The sequence below is a fragment of the Melanotaenia boesemani genome, chromosome 2, assembly GCF_017639745.1.
Source record: "Melanotaenia boesemani isolate fMelBoe1 chromosome 2, fMelBoe1.pri, whole genome shotgun sequence".
Classification (NCBI taxonomy): Eukaryota; Metazoa; Chordata; class Actinopteri; order Atheriniformes; family Melanotaeniidae; genus Melanotaenia; species Melanotaenia boesemani.
This window is the reverse complement of record NC_055683.1, coordinates 14,555,599-14,570,058: the sequence shown is the minus strand read 5'-3', so window position 1 is coordinate 14,570,058 and position 14,460 is coordinate 14,555,599. Positions and strand designations below refer to the sequence as shown.

At 39.1% G+C, this 14,460-nt stretch overlaps 1 protein-coding gene across 1 annotated transcript; it reads left to right on the top strand.

Annotated features, from left to right (window-relative positions):
- Positions 1-3,737: 3,737 nt before the first annotated feature.
- Positions 3,738-7,928, top strand: LOC121634536 (choline transporter-like protein 2). The gene is made up of 5 exons (XM_041977239.1): positions 3,738-3,775; positions 6,843-6,966; positions 7,076-7,159; positions 7,271-7,383; positions 7,627-7,928. The coding sequence occupies exons 1-5, from the start codon at positions 3,754-3,756 to the stop codon at positions 7,674-7,676; spliced, it is 393 nt and encodes a 130-aa protein (XP_041833173.1). The 5' UTR covers positions 3,738-3,753; the 3' UTR covers positions 7,677-7,928.
- Positions 7,929-14,460: the final 6,532 nt, after the last annotated feature.

Genomic DNA, 14,460 nt, shown 5'->3' with positions numbered 1-14,460 from the left:
GATAGGAGAAAATAACCCCTCTAATAATACATCCTGACCAACAGGCTTCATTAAAGGTAGACATTCCTCTGCTAATATGTGCAGATTAATTAACATAATAGATTATTCTACCCTATATAATCCAGAATCCACAGTTATTTCTTTAGATGCAGAAAGGAATTTGACCTGAGTAAGGCAAGGCAAAGCAATTTTATTTGTATAGCACATTTCATGTACAAGACAATTCAAAGTACTTTACATAAATCATTACAGCAGGGTACAGAAAGCAATACAAGTGCATTAAAAAAAACAAAGATTAAAAGAAATGCAATTAATAAAATAAAAACAGAGGGAAGATGCTAAAATAAAATGGATAAAATGCAAGAAATAAAGTTCCAGTGTGGGGAAAGACAATATTAAAATATAATTCCAGCTTAAAAGAACCAGATGTAGATTTTGACTTCTAAATAAAAACTAGTGAAATGCAGCAGAGAACAGGTGGGTCTTTAACCTGGATTTAAATAAACTGAGTTTCAGCTGATCTGAGGCTTTCTGGGAGTTTGTTCCAGACTCGTGGAGCATAGAAGCTGAATGCAGCTTCTCCATGTCTGGTTCTGACTCTGGGAACTGATAAGAAACTGGAACCAGATGACCTGAGGGTTCTGGCAGGTTCATACTGGGTCAAGAGGTCACTGATATATTTTGGTCCTAAACTATTCAGAGCTTTATAGACCAGCAGCAGAACTTCAAAGTCTATTCTCTGACGAACAGGCAGCCAGTGTTAAGACCTCAGAGCTGGACTGATGTGGTCCACTTTCTTGGTCTTAGTGAGGACTCGAACAGCAGAGTTCTGAATCAGCTGCAGGTGTCTAATTGATTTTTTAGGTAGACCTGTAAAAATACTGTACCTACCTGACCATTTATAGCCATCATGTGGGCATGGAAAGGCATTCCCTCACGTGCGCCCGCTTTAGAGCTGATTCTGATTTCTAAATGGAAACAGGCGTAGGACGTGCATGAGCACACTTTGATAAATCTGGAAGTAGAAACGCACCATATTTCCTTTTTGAACCACAGATGCCACCTGTAGTCTGCTTTGCTATGCACAGTTTGATAAATGTGTCATGGTTTACGGTGTGGTTTCTGATTCTTATGTTTGGTTTTTGTCTGTTTTGGTTTGTTATGCCTCGATCTTGGTTTATTAGTTCTGGTGTTTGTCATGTTTAGTTTCTGTTATGATTATGGTCTAGGTTTTTGTGGTGTTAAATTCTATCTTGCTCTTAGTTTAAAGTTCTGGGTTTTTGTCATGTTTAGTTTCTGTTTTTGTTTAGTTCAGTCTTCCTGTTTTCCCTCATGTAAACAGTTTTCTGTTCCTGGCTTGTTATTTCACCTGGTTTCATTTCTCATTCTCTTCACCTGCTCCTAATACTCCCCCTGTCTACAAATACCCCATGGTTTTCAGCTGTTTCAATGATCATAAAAATGAAATGATCGATTTTTTGCTCCTTCGCAGTTTATTCTTGCGCTGTTTTCAGTTGCAAATCGAGCGACACTGGCATTGTAGCACTCTGCTGCAGACTCCTCTCACAGCCCCAACTGCTTTGGTTTTATTCAATGCGAGTTGCCATCACCTCTCAAATTAGACTGAAGAGTCGCGACTAAATAATCCACCCAGAGACAAAAAGAGATAGCAAATGTTAAAAACAAACGTAACTTGTTTTTCTAACCAAAGACCAGTGCTCAATTAACACAGTGAACAACCTGTGATTTAAGAAACACATCAACACTTTATACAAACGGTATCACTTGCCATCTCATCACCATTTTAGTTGAATGTCTCTCCCTGCCCTGTATGATATGTGGTGTGTTGTAAAGGACATGGCTACAATCCAATGTTTCACCACTGCTACCGACCTGTGGTTAAGCCACACCATAGAGCCATATAGTTATATATAAATCTCACCCTACATTTCATTGATGCGGATTTCAACATGAAAGCAAAATGTTTTCAGACTCATTATTGTATTACCATAGACAATGCTTCAAATGTTACACTGGCTTACTAGATAGATAAGATAGATAAGATAGATAGATAGATAGATAGATAGATAGATAGATAGATAGATAGATAGATAGATAGATAGATAGATAGATAGATAGATAGATAGATAGATAGATAGATAGATAGATAGATAGATAGATAGACAGACAGACAGACAGATTGATTTCAGACTTTAAATCAGGAACAATAGACCAACAAAATCTTAGTAGAGTCTAATTTACTTGCAAAGAGTTCAATTGGCACAAAAACAGAGACAACAAGCTGTGAGCAGTGTGCAGCCAACTGTGAACTGAAAGAGAGCCAAATGTGAAGATGCAATTGTTCAGACTAAGTGTTAAAACTGTATTATCTTCTTAGCAAGGTCAAGTTCAGCTTTCCCATGAGAAGAATGAGTTATGTTTCTACTGACAATATATGCACACACAGCCACAGCTACAGTGTAAAATTCACATAATATGATTCACAGAATATGCTTGCAATAGTTGTAAGAAGAAACTATTGCAACTATAAAACTATGAATTTTATTAAACTTTATTTTTTCGAACATTCCCTCCTGTTTATGATTGTTTTATTCTTTCTATTAAAGATACTTTCATATGTAGACACAAAACCCCATCGGCAAGGTGTAATCTTTTGGGGAAACCATCCACATCACCCAGTTGCCTCAGCGACAGCCCAGGTGTCTGATGAGGGCACGTCAGTATCACAGCACAGCAGAAGGAGTAGATCACCTTGGAATAAAGAAAGAGAATAACATGAATAAACAATAATAATAATACATGTGGATTATCATAAAAACAAATCATTTGGTTAGTATGAATTAGCAGATTATGAGAACTACAACAAAATTAGGAACTAAACCTTTTGAATGTGTGTACATCCCCAAACATATGTAAGTCACCGCTTTTCCCTTCTCATGGATTTTCATAAGCAGGATCATAAACGGTTCACTTGCACATTCTATTTACACATCTTAATACATGTCATCAAAGTTGTCTGAGGTTTTATCCAGACCTTAAAAATCATAGTTCATTGGTATGAGCACATATTGTAAAACTGTTGTCCCTACAGCTTTAGAGATCATCCTTTTAATGCATGGCAACACACAGCATGTGAACAGACAGAAGAGGATAAGTACAACTATAACTGGTGTGAATAATTTAATAATTAGATGATACCAGGGTCCTGATGTTAACCATCCCCAGGCATCCCGGGCTGACCCACCATCAGTGGAATCTTTGGCTTTTATGGAGGTTAACAAATCTTGCAGGTGCTGCTACACAAACCCAGGTGCTGCAAAAGTTTCCAATTAACTGGCATGTACCACCTAACAGGAGCCATATGGTTTTGTAATGCCATGAGTCGTACGGCTTTTAATTCTGGTTGCAATGATGTGAATCCTGCATCTACCAGAGCAGTGAGATTTTCCAAATACATAGCCACATCATTGAGGGCATGAGATAACTGAACTGTACCATAGTGAAGAATCAGTCCTGCCAAAAATCTTTGTCGCTGTTTTTCATTTTCCAGTGTTATTCTAGACTTGTTTGATCTGAAAATACACATTTGTACTGTTTTGCTTTGTTTTTTCCCCTAATTTTCTTTGGAAATACTTGTTTTGTATCTTTTGTTTGTACTTTTGGGAATTAAATAAATAAATTACTGTATTTCAGGGTGTACCACAAGTCCTCAGCGAGGGTCTCTGTCCTGCCATGCTGATGCCCAGCAAGCCCAGTGAGTTTAATTTTTTATGTATTTATGAGATGTTGAGTTAAATAGATTGTAAGCTGCTGAATGCAGTCATGTGAAAAAAGTAAAAACACCCTTCCTTACCACTTCCAAAGGACTTGAAAGTAAATAGCAGCCAGCTGCAAGTGGAGTAAACTAATAATCAACTGTGTGAAAGCACAGGTACAGTCATATTTATAATAATGGTAAAAATTAGCGTCTCTTTATTTATAGTGTGTAATGCACTGCTGGCATTGTCGGACTCCAACAATGTCTTGAATTTGTGATCAGAGAAATTGAAAAACCCAAAAGCTTAATCTTAGACCCCGTAGGGCTCGGTTAGAAAAAGATTGAAGTATGTTAAGAAAGCCTCTTTCTAAATAAAAAGAACATGGTGGCACAGCTTAGGTTTTCATAATTACGTCTGAACAAACCACAAATCGTCTGGAAAATTTGAACATACCAGACTAAAGTTGAGATGTTTGTTCGTGTTTGCACAGCAGTATGTTTGAAGAAAATCAAACAGTATGTCAGCACAAACGTGGTGGAGAGGTGACGATTTGGCTTGTTTTACAGCCACAAACTTATGAAGTTATTTTTGTGTTTTTATTAAATGCAAAAAAATAGTGATTTGAGAGTGGAAAAATTATCAGAAAGGAAAAAAATATATTTGATATAAATATTTTTCACACTGATAGCAAAAAATAATAATATTTGAGACTAAAAAAAAGTTTTGAGATAAAGTATCTTGTTACAGCACATTTAAAAAATAATTTGACATTTAAAAAAATAATTTCCTAGAAAAAAAACCTCTCTCAAAAGCCTTTCTTTACTCTCAAATATATATATTTTTTGCTATCAGAGTGAAAACTTTTACTCTCCCAATTTTTTTTCTCTCTCAAAGCTTTTTTCTTCTCTCTCTCAAAACCGAAGTCTTTGCTATCGTTTCAAGATTTTGCTATCGATGTGAAACTTGTGTCATGGGCGGGTCCATGTTACTATTGGTCATTCTCAACCGAACTGACAGCTGGGTGGCGATCATTTCTCCATACTGATTACGCCTTTCTCATTAATATTCATGACTAACTCCTGCTATCCCTGCGCTGTGATCCACCATTGATTCACTGGGAGATGCAGACATAGTGAATATGCATTGATCTGTTGTTTTTGGCGGCAGAGACTCCAATATTTGGGTAAGATTATGACACAGCACGCACAAAAAAAAAGATAAAGATACTTTATCTCAAAACTTAATTTTTAGTCTCAAATATTATTATTTTTTGCTATCAGTGTGAAAAATATTTATATCAAATGTATTTTTTTCCTTTCAGATAATTTTTCCACTCTCAGATCACTATTTTTTTTGCATTTAATAAAAACACAGAAATAACTTCATAACAGACAGCTCTTTCTGCAACCCAAGAAAGAGGAAAAAATATCCAAGAGCAGAAGTTTTGAGAGAGCAAAGAACGTGTCTGACCAAGTCTGAGCGCAGAGTTTTGAAAGGATGAACAATATATTTGAAAGCAAGAGGGACTTTCTGAGTGTGAAAGCAGAGTTTTGAGAGAGAGCAAGATAATATTTGAGTGTGAAAACCAGAAATCTTGCTCACAAAGCAAACAATTGTGCTCTTGATTAAAGATAGAAAAATACCCCCATAAATGATGAGGTGGAAAGTCTGCTGCCAATATTTACCAGTCATTAAAAGAAAATGCAAAAAGTAAGCTTTGGTCATTCATTCTGAGATCCAGCAGTGTGGGACAGACTGGAGCATCTAGAGGTGATGCAGTGTTTATGACACACACAAGTGGTGGATTTCCTTCATTTGTTTATTTATTTATTTATTCTTACACAATCCTTTTGTAATTGTTGTCTCCACTTCCGGCAACTCATTGGCCACATTGTTAATAGCGTTGATCGTGTCCCTCTGCACCTGCAGGACTTCCTCTGAGGACACGGCTGCTGCAGTGCTGGGTGGTGTCTCTGGCCTCACCCTCTCCAATCACAGCTGCAGCACCGCTGACCCACCTGGAACACCCAGGAACTATAAAGAAATATTATTTAACACTAAATAAACTGCTACCAGTCTCAGGTATACCTGTACTTATTTATTTTATACATTATTTTATACGTTAAAACAAATTACTACATTACCGGCATCATTATTAGCTGCATTTCCATTACAGTTTTTCGCAAAATAAAAGCAATATTTCTGACATTTCGATAAAGTGCATTTTCGAATTGCAGGTATTTCCACTGAATGGTGTGTAGTGCATTAGCCTTTATTCTCAAAAAATCTCATCCCGCGAGACTCCACTTTGAGGAGGATAGAGATTTCTAAGTCTTTGTAAAACTCTTGCATTTCACTGTTGATTGCTATCAAGGATGACCATTATATATTTTTCTTTAATTATTTGTAAAAAAAAAAAGATTTCCGTCTTCTCCTCTGTCTACTCAGACTGCGCCATCTTTATTTGAAATTAACTGGTCACATGACCCGCTACATCACGTCCGGTGAAGCATAAATGCAAGAAAAGTGTTTCCATTACACTTTTAGTGATATTTGAGAGGTTTTTTTTCGAAATGCAGGTGTTTCCATTACCAAATTTTTAATGCAATATTAGCTTTTGTACAATTCTAGGGGCAATGGAAACACACCTACTGTCATTTAGCAGATGCTTTTCTCCAAAACGATTTACTGTGGGCTGTAGTTCTTGTCTAATGCCCCAAGTGGAAGGTGTTACTGTTCACCCCTGTGGGATTTGAACTTCAATCTCCCGCATGACAGACAGATGTCCTACCGACTGAAATATCCAGTCGCACATTCCGATACCTCTGGCATGTCTTCTCTTCTGACAATGTGATGGCAGCATCTGCCATCAGGTGTAGGACGTGTATGTGCAGGCTTTGATAAATCTGAAAGTAAAAGTGCACTGCATTTCCTTTTTGCGCCACGGACGCCACCTATAGTCTGCTTTGCTACACACAGTTTGATAAATGAGACCCCTGATGAGGACCAGCTGGTTTGAATGTCCTAATAATTAACAGAATTTCTTTTTCTACTGTCATTCAGTCAATCGTAGGTGCTTCCCAAGTTTGGACATGAAAGGTGGTGTGATAACTGTAGGAAACAGCTCTAAGTTTGACGATGGAATCAGAAACATCAGAAACGCCAAGGATCTTGTGGATGGAGTAAAGTGAGTAGAATTGTCACACTAAAAAAGCCACAACCTCAAGCTGCCACATCAGTCATCACAGTAGTTCCTCTCTGAGGGACCGGATAAACACACAGGTGTCTCTCCACAGGAACGCCACTGTGGTTATTGAGACTCGTCAGGTGGTGATGAAAATCTTTGAGGATTACACACAGTCCTGGTACTGGATCATCATGTGAGTGAATAATCCTCATTGTTCCTGCTTCTTGTTCACTTTGATCCAGTCGGTGTGAGTTAAACACCGGCTGAACGCTCTGTTCACCCACTGACACTACTCACTCTGCAGAGGGATGGTTATTGCCATACTCACCAGTCTGCTATTCATCGTCCTCCTGCGCTTCCTGGCCGGCATCATGATCTGGGTCATGATTGCCATGGTGATACTGGTGATTGGATACGGTAAGAGCCAAAGCACACAGTCTTATCTTTAGGGGGGTGTTTATAACTCTGTATCCAAGAAAGGACTCAGGACTTGCAGCCTTTTTAGAGAAAAATATGTCGCTATTAGCTCCAACTTGTACTTGAATCGGCTGAATACGTTCAGTACATTTGATTAAATTCCTTAAAAGTCCTCTTATTTAAAGAGTCTGAACAGACACGGGTGGATTAAAAAACAAATCTTATGTTTTTCTTGCTGTCTAGGTATTTTCCACTGCTACATGGACTTGAAGGCGAACCAGGCGCTAATGTGACTCTGCAGGAACTGGACTTCCAGACAGACTTCTCTGTCTACCTGCAGATCAGACAGACCTGGCTGGCCTTCAGTCAGTACAAACCCAAACTACAACATGCTCTCAGACTCATAAGCCTTTTACTGCAAATGCTCATGAGAAATTCATATTTAACCTTTTTGTTTGTTACCCTCTAAATTTGAGTGTTGTGCTTTATTTCACGTGTTTGGTTTTCAGATTAACGAAAGTGTCCGTACACTTAACAGAAAAATGTCCTGGTAATTTTCTGTTTACTACGGACTCTTTTCTTAGTGTCTCAAAAATTGGTTATTAGATTCTTTTTTATTTTAATCTAATTTATTTATAAAGTGCTTCTTACTTTATAAATAAAACAGTATGATGTATGTATTTATTTTTAATCTTTTTAAACAACATTTTGCGGACTTTTACTGGTAGCTAGCTACTTAGCAGTAGCTAATGTCCAACTGCAAATTTATCACTATCTCCTTATAGTGAAGAATCTTTAACAAAAATCCCTGGATCCAGGCATTGATGTGGATCACCCCACAAAATCAATCACTGTTTCCTCATTCTATCTCTGGGATTCCCTGAAAGTTTCATCAAAATCCATCATTAAAATTTTGAGTTACGTTGCTAACAGACAGACAAACCAACACCATCTAAAACACAACCTCCGCCTTGGTGGTGGTATAGAAAATTAGAACATTTAAAATATTCACGTTTAAAATGTGGACTCTTTTATAGAATAGAATAGAATAGAATAGAATAGAATAGAATAGAATAGAATAGAATAGAAATACTTTATTAATCCCTTTGGAGAGTCCTCAGGGAAATTTGGGTACCAGCAGCAATACAACACCAACAGTAAAGCAGGATAAGCACAAGATATAATATATACAGGTATAAAGTAAAAGAGAGGCAATAAGGTGCAAGAAAAGTATAAATAGAATGCAATAAATAATAATAAGATAAGTTAAATAAAATAATATAAACAAGCATTGCACACAGTAGAGGTGGTACAGATTCCCAGTTCACTTATTGCACGTATAAGTTATTGCAACTGTTTGTATGGGTTATTGTGCATGTGTTGTATCAGGCGGACTGCACACCTCCCTCTCCCCCCTCCTGCCTAATGCAGAGTTGTACAGTTTGATGGCTCGGGGGACAAAGGAGTCTCTGAGCCGGTTGGTCCTACTCTTGGGGAGGAGCAGCCTGCTACTGGTCAGGCTTCTCTGTGCACTGATGACAGTGTGCAGAGGGTGACTGGCATCATTCACAATAGCCAGTAGTTTTTTTAGTGTTCTCCTCTCTGCCACTGTCACCAGGGAGTCCAGCGTCATGCCAACCACAGAGCCCGCTCACCTGATGAGTTTTTCCAGCCTGTTAGCACACCTTTTTGTCATGTTACCCCCCCAGCAGACAACAGCATAAAAAAGCGTACTAGCCACCACAGACTGATAGAACATCCACAGGAGTTTCCTGCAGATGTTAAAAGATCTCAGTCTTCGCAGGAAGTACAGACGGCTTTGGCTCTTCTTGTACAGGTGATCTGTACAGCATGTCCAGTCCAGCTTGTTATCCAGCCACAACCCGAGGTACCTGTAGTTGTCTACAATCTCCACCTTGTCGTCCCTGATGGTCGCTGGACGTGGTTGTGGGCTGGACTTCCTGAAGTCAATAACCAGCTCCTTAGTCTTTGAGGTGTTAAGCTGGAGATGGTTCATCTGACTCCAGGTGACAAAGTCACTGACCAGATTCCTGTACTCATCCTCTCCATCATCCCTGATACACCCCACAATGGCTGTGTCATCTGCAAACTACTGCATGTGGCACAGCTCTGAGTTGTAACAGAAGTCTGAGGTGTAGAGTGTGAAGAGGAGGGGGGCCAGCACCGTCCCCTGGGGTGCTCCTGTGCTGCTAATAACAGTGTCAGATGTGGTGTCCTTTAGCCTGACGTACTGCGGTCTCTCTGTGAGGTAGTTACCAATCCAGGACACCAAGCAGGGCTCCACCTGCATCTCCCTCAGTTTGTCCAGAAGCATCAGGGGCTGGATTGTGTTGAAGGCACTTGAAAAATCCAAGAAGTGGATCCTCACTGTGCCCCTCCCCTTATCCAGATGTACTTGGACACGGTGTAGGAGGTAGAGAATAGCATCCTCCACACCCACACCTGCGCGATAGGCAAACTGTAGGGGGTCCTGGGCCTGTTGCACTTGGGGCTTGAGGAGTTTGAGGATGAGCCGCTCCATCGTCTTCATCAGCTGGGATGTAAGTGCCACCGGTCTGTAATCGCTCAGCTCACCAGGGCAGTTTTTCTTTGGAACTGGAACAATACAGGATGTTTTCCACAGGGTAGGCACTTTCCCCAGCTGTAGACTGTGGTTGAAGACATGCTGGAGTGGTTCCCCCAGTTCAGCAGCGCAGGTCCTAAGCAGACGAGGAGGCACTCTGTCAGGGCCTGCTGCTTTCCATGGGTGCCCAGAGGCGCGGCGACCCAGTTTTCAGCCGCAGTCATATCACAAAGATCAGTGAGTGAATCAAAATTGCATTTGCTAATCCTTAACTGAGTAAACATTGTAATGTCCAAAGTTTGTGTCTGTATTATTTAAAAGCCACTACCTGTACCCAGTTTATGAAGAAAAATCTTTTTCTCTTTTTCAATAGGCTCCTCTGCCATCTATCCCTCGACGAAATAGGGCTTCATCAGGTTACTTGAGCCGAAGACACGTCAAAACATACACAAAAGAAGTTGTATGCTTGCCTTTTTCATCCCGAAGCATCAGTCTTTGTCATACCCAGAGGAGAAACTCGGACCAGATTAGCTCAGGCTGGTCTTCTTGGAAAAATTTCCTTTTCCACAGAATGGTCTGAAGATCAACTAAGAGCTGAAATAACTGCCATCTTCAAAGGAGCATTTGGAGCATCAGTCATTCCCATTTAAGTTTTTGAGCACCATCAAAGGATGTAAGAAATTGATTATCACTTCTAATTTTCCTTGGGGTGGTAAAGAAGTTGCTTCAGTCTGTTCCAGTCCTTGTTTGTACATCATGGCAGGGATGGAAGTTCCAGCACAGGTGAGCTTGATATTTCATAACTTAATTTGGAATATTTTTTAATTCTGTTACTTTCTAATTCTTTTTCTGTCATAATATTTTGTCCAAAATGGACCTCTGGAAGTTTCAGATGATAGGGATTTTGAAAGCCCAGTTTTACAATGTAGGAGAGATCGGTAAAAGATACTGGTAACACATTTCATCTTTGTGTAAATAGCCTGACAAAGTAAACTGTTGCTCGCCTTTCTTTGTTTAACAAAGTTTGTAATATATTCAATAATAGTAATTTAGTAATAGTAAAAATTTATTTAATATAATACAGCTTTTTCAAGAATTCAAGAATATGAGAAAAGAATTTTCTCATATAGTGAGTCAGCATGAGGGTCCTTCAACAAGCCAGAGGGAACAACATGAGAGAGAGGATGATGATGAAGTCAGTCTTTCAGCTCATGATGAAATGGACTTTCACGAACAACAAAGGCCAAATGAAGCCTGTGTTCACTTAGCAGATTTCATGTTTATATTTTTTTTTTTTTTTTTACACGAAAGCTATATTATTTCTGTTATTCTGTTTTTCTTACTGAACATTTTTCAGAATTGTCCTTCTCATCTGTAGCCCAGTTGATGTTGAAGAAGATGAAGCCATTGAGGAAGCCATCAGACAAAGTCTTTTAGATTAGATTATGCAGGCTTATTGAACGTTGTAGGAAACAATCTGCAGACTTTGACTGTTTGAAACAAAATGTTGCATCATCCTCTGGACACACACAAGCCGTAAGAGCTGCACCCGCCCTCTGAAATGATTGTGTCACAATCTGCGGTCGATTGAGCTGCAGGTTCTGTGTTAGAGCCAGTTACCTTGGCAACGCGTCACAACGAAATAGTCCACTCAGCCGCTTCTTGTGAAAAACTTACGATTTTACCGGCAAAAAGAACATCAACGCATTAATAATTTATTTAATATTTTTCTTTCTTAATGGACCATGGTATAAGCGGGATAATGCCCTCCATGGTGGCCATTATCATAAATTAATGGACGACGAGGAGGAGTAAACCGTCCGACGCGAAGCCACCTCGTCGGGCATTATCCCTTACATGGATGACTTGGTAAATGGTCTGTACTTATATAGCGCCTTTACCCAAAGCGCTTTACATGTTCGTCACATTCACACACACTGATGGCGGAAGCTACCATGCAAGGCGTTCAACCACGACCCATCAGGAACAATTAGGTGTCTTGTTCAGGGACACCTCGACATGAGCTGTCCAGGCCTAGATCGAACCAGCAACCCTTGGGCTACAGAACCACCACTCTACTCACTGACCCATGCCGCCCCTACTTCTTGACTTAACTTATACTGTATATTATACGCAGATTGTAAAACAATCTTCAGGTATAGTTTGCTTTTTTCATGCCAAACTGTATTCTCACTTGGTTAGAGGCTGTTTAGTGTATGCAGACCTTGAATTATAACTTCACGATCATGTTTTTATCCTGAAACTGCAGGATAAACATCTAAAATCAGATCTCTCTCCATTTCTCATCTTAGTAACCATTAATATGTGTTACATTTTCACAGGTTCTTCCACTCATGAAAGAAACCCCTACCATCAGGATCCTTCTGGATATGCAGAAAGAACCGAGTGATGTTACAGCAGATGTTCTAGCTGCAATCCTTAAACCCAGCTATTCTTTCCTGGGGAGCAACAGAGGACCAGGAGAGGAGTTAATGGTGGTTAAATTCAAAGAATTTCTCCATTATGTCCAAGGTACTTTTATTTGTAATCATTGTTTGTTTGCCTCTTGACCATTTCTTAATGTTTAAAGTCCACCAAGTTTATAACCAAGTGTTTAACCTTTTCATTATTCAACAAAGGTCTTTTTATGTGTTGCAAGACAACAAAATAGGCAATCAGCACTGTGGCTGAAATTTACTTTAAATCTATAGACCACACTGTTGTAAATCAAATTTGCATGTACATCGCTGACCCTCTGAAATATGCTGACAGCTACAGAGAAAGCTGTGACATAATAAACAGTAAAAAACAGACTCATACAATAACATTTTCTCGTGTTTTGTACTTTTCCCCTATGTAGAGAATGAGTTGGAAGAACATCTCAATTCCAGAAACCTCACTGAAGCAGAAAAAGCGTTCATTCAGACTCTGAATCCTGGACACATCCTGGCTTTTGCAACTGGCAGTGGCAAAGTTCCTGCTGTTGGATTTTATCCCAGTCCAAAGCTGACTTTTGTCCATGACGACACAAAACACCTTCCCATTGCTCACACATGCTCTAATGAGATTCAAATCTTTGTTAACACAAAGATGCTGCAGATGATGATGAATTTGGGTACAACTTCTTAGTGGCTCTCAAGAATGGAGCAATTTTTAGTGCCGTATAAAACATCTAAGCACAAGCTTAGACACCATTACTGAGGTCATTTAAAATGCCCTGTGAGAAAACCCACATGCTGGGTATGCAAGACAGCACACAAATGTTTGAGTTCATGCAATGTTGACTGTTATTTTATTCACGTTTAATGTTACAGATGTTCAGTCTTTGAAGTACTAATTTACTTTGGTTATATTTACAGTATTTGCTTAATGCACATTACCACTTCTTGACATTTTAATGTTGCATACAGCTCACAGTTTTTTACAGTAATGGAGGGGAACCCTGGTCCTCAAGGGCCACAGTCTGTGTTTAAAGTCTTTCATTAATTTAAACCAGGTGTTTTGGATAAGGGAAATATAAAGGTTCCCTATCACTGGTTTACACAATAGCTACACACTTGTCATCTTATTATATACTAATTCCTGAACAGTGTGATACAGTGTTTTTTCCCTTGTTGTCGTGTTTCACTTGTGTCTAAAAAACCGGAACTAACCCTCACTTCCCTACGTCACTTCCCTCTCACAATCACGGAGGCTCAGTCCAATACACCCACAACCCGATCTTTACTACACTGATATTTCTATTCACTATGTTCTTGTATGTCTGTGTGTGGTCTGAAATTCAAATAAAGAAGGAATAATATTAACATTAATAGCTCATGCAAATTTGCTCGGATCATGTGGCTAAATACAGGTAAACATGTTTTCAGGTAGGCATAAATCTGCCTTTTAGGTTAACTTCACTCTACTATTTGAACACAACACAATGCTGCCATCTAGTGGCCGCATAGAATAATGTCTCGGAAAACAGCGCACTGGAATGTCTCGTCTGTACAAGAAAAATAACCAATCAAGTTCTACATATCTTTCACGTGCAGTAACGCACTAAACTCAAATAGACTTGTACTAAACAATACTGCAACTGCATGTTAGCGTAAACTTACATGTTAAATGTAAACCAAGGTGTACATAAACAGCATTATTTATACGGAATAACGTACTGATTAAGAAGGTGGAAATACATGACGGCAACCTCGATTAATATGAACATTTCCGACTACGTTTGGCTCTCTTTAAATTTATTAAGTTGTATTGGCACAGGTAAATTGTATTTAATAGCCTCGTTGTTCCAGATGAAATGTAATGTATTTCGACACACCGCTGTTCATGCGTCCTAAATGCGCTGAAGGTAGGTGGTGCAGTTGCGGACTGCGCCCAGTAGATGGGGCCAGAGACCACTGTATTGGTCTCTGTGTTATTAAGCTTTTATCTGGCTGTATGTTTGTTAATTTATGGCCAGTGTTTATTATTTGTCATATAATCACATATAATTG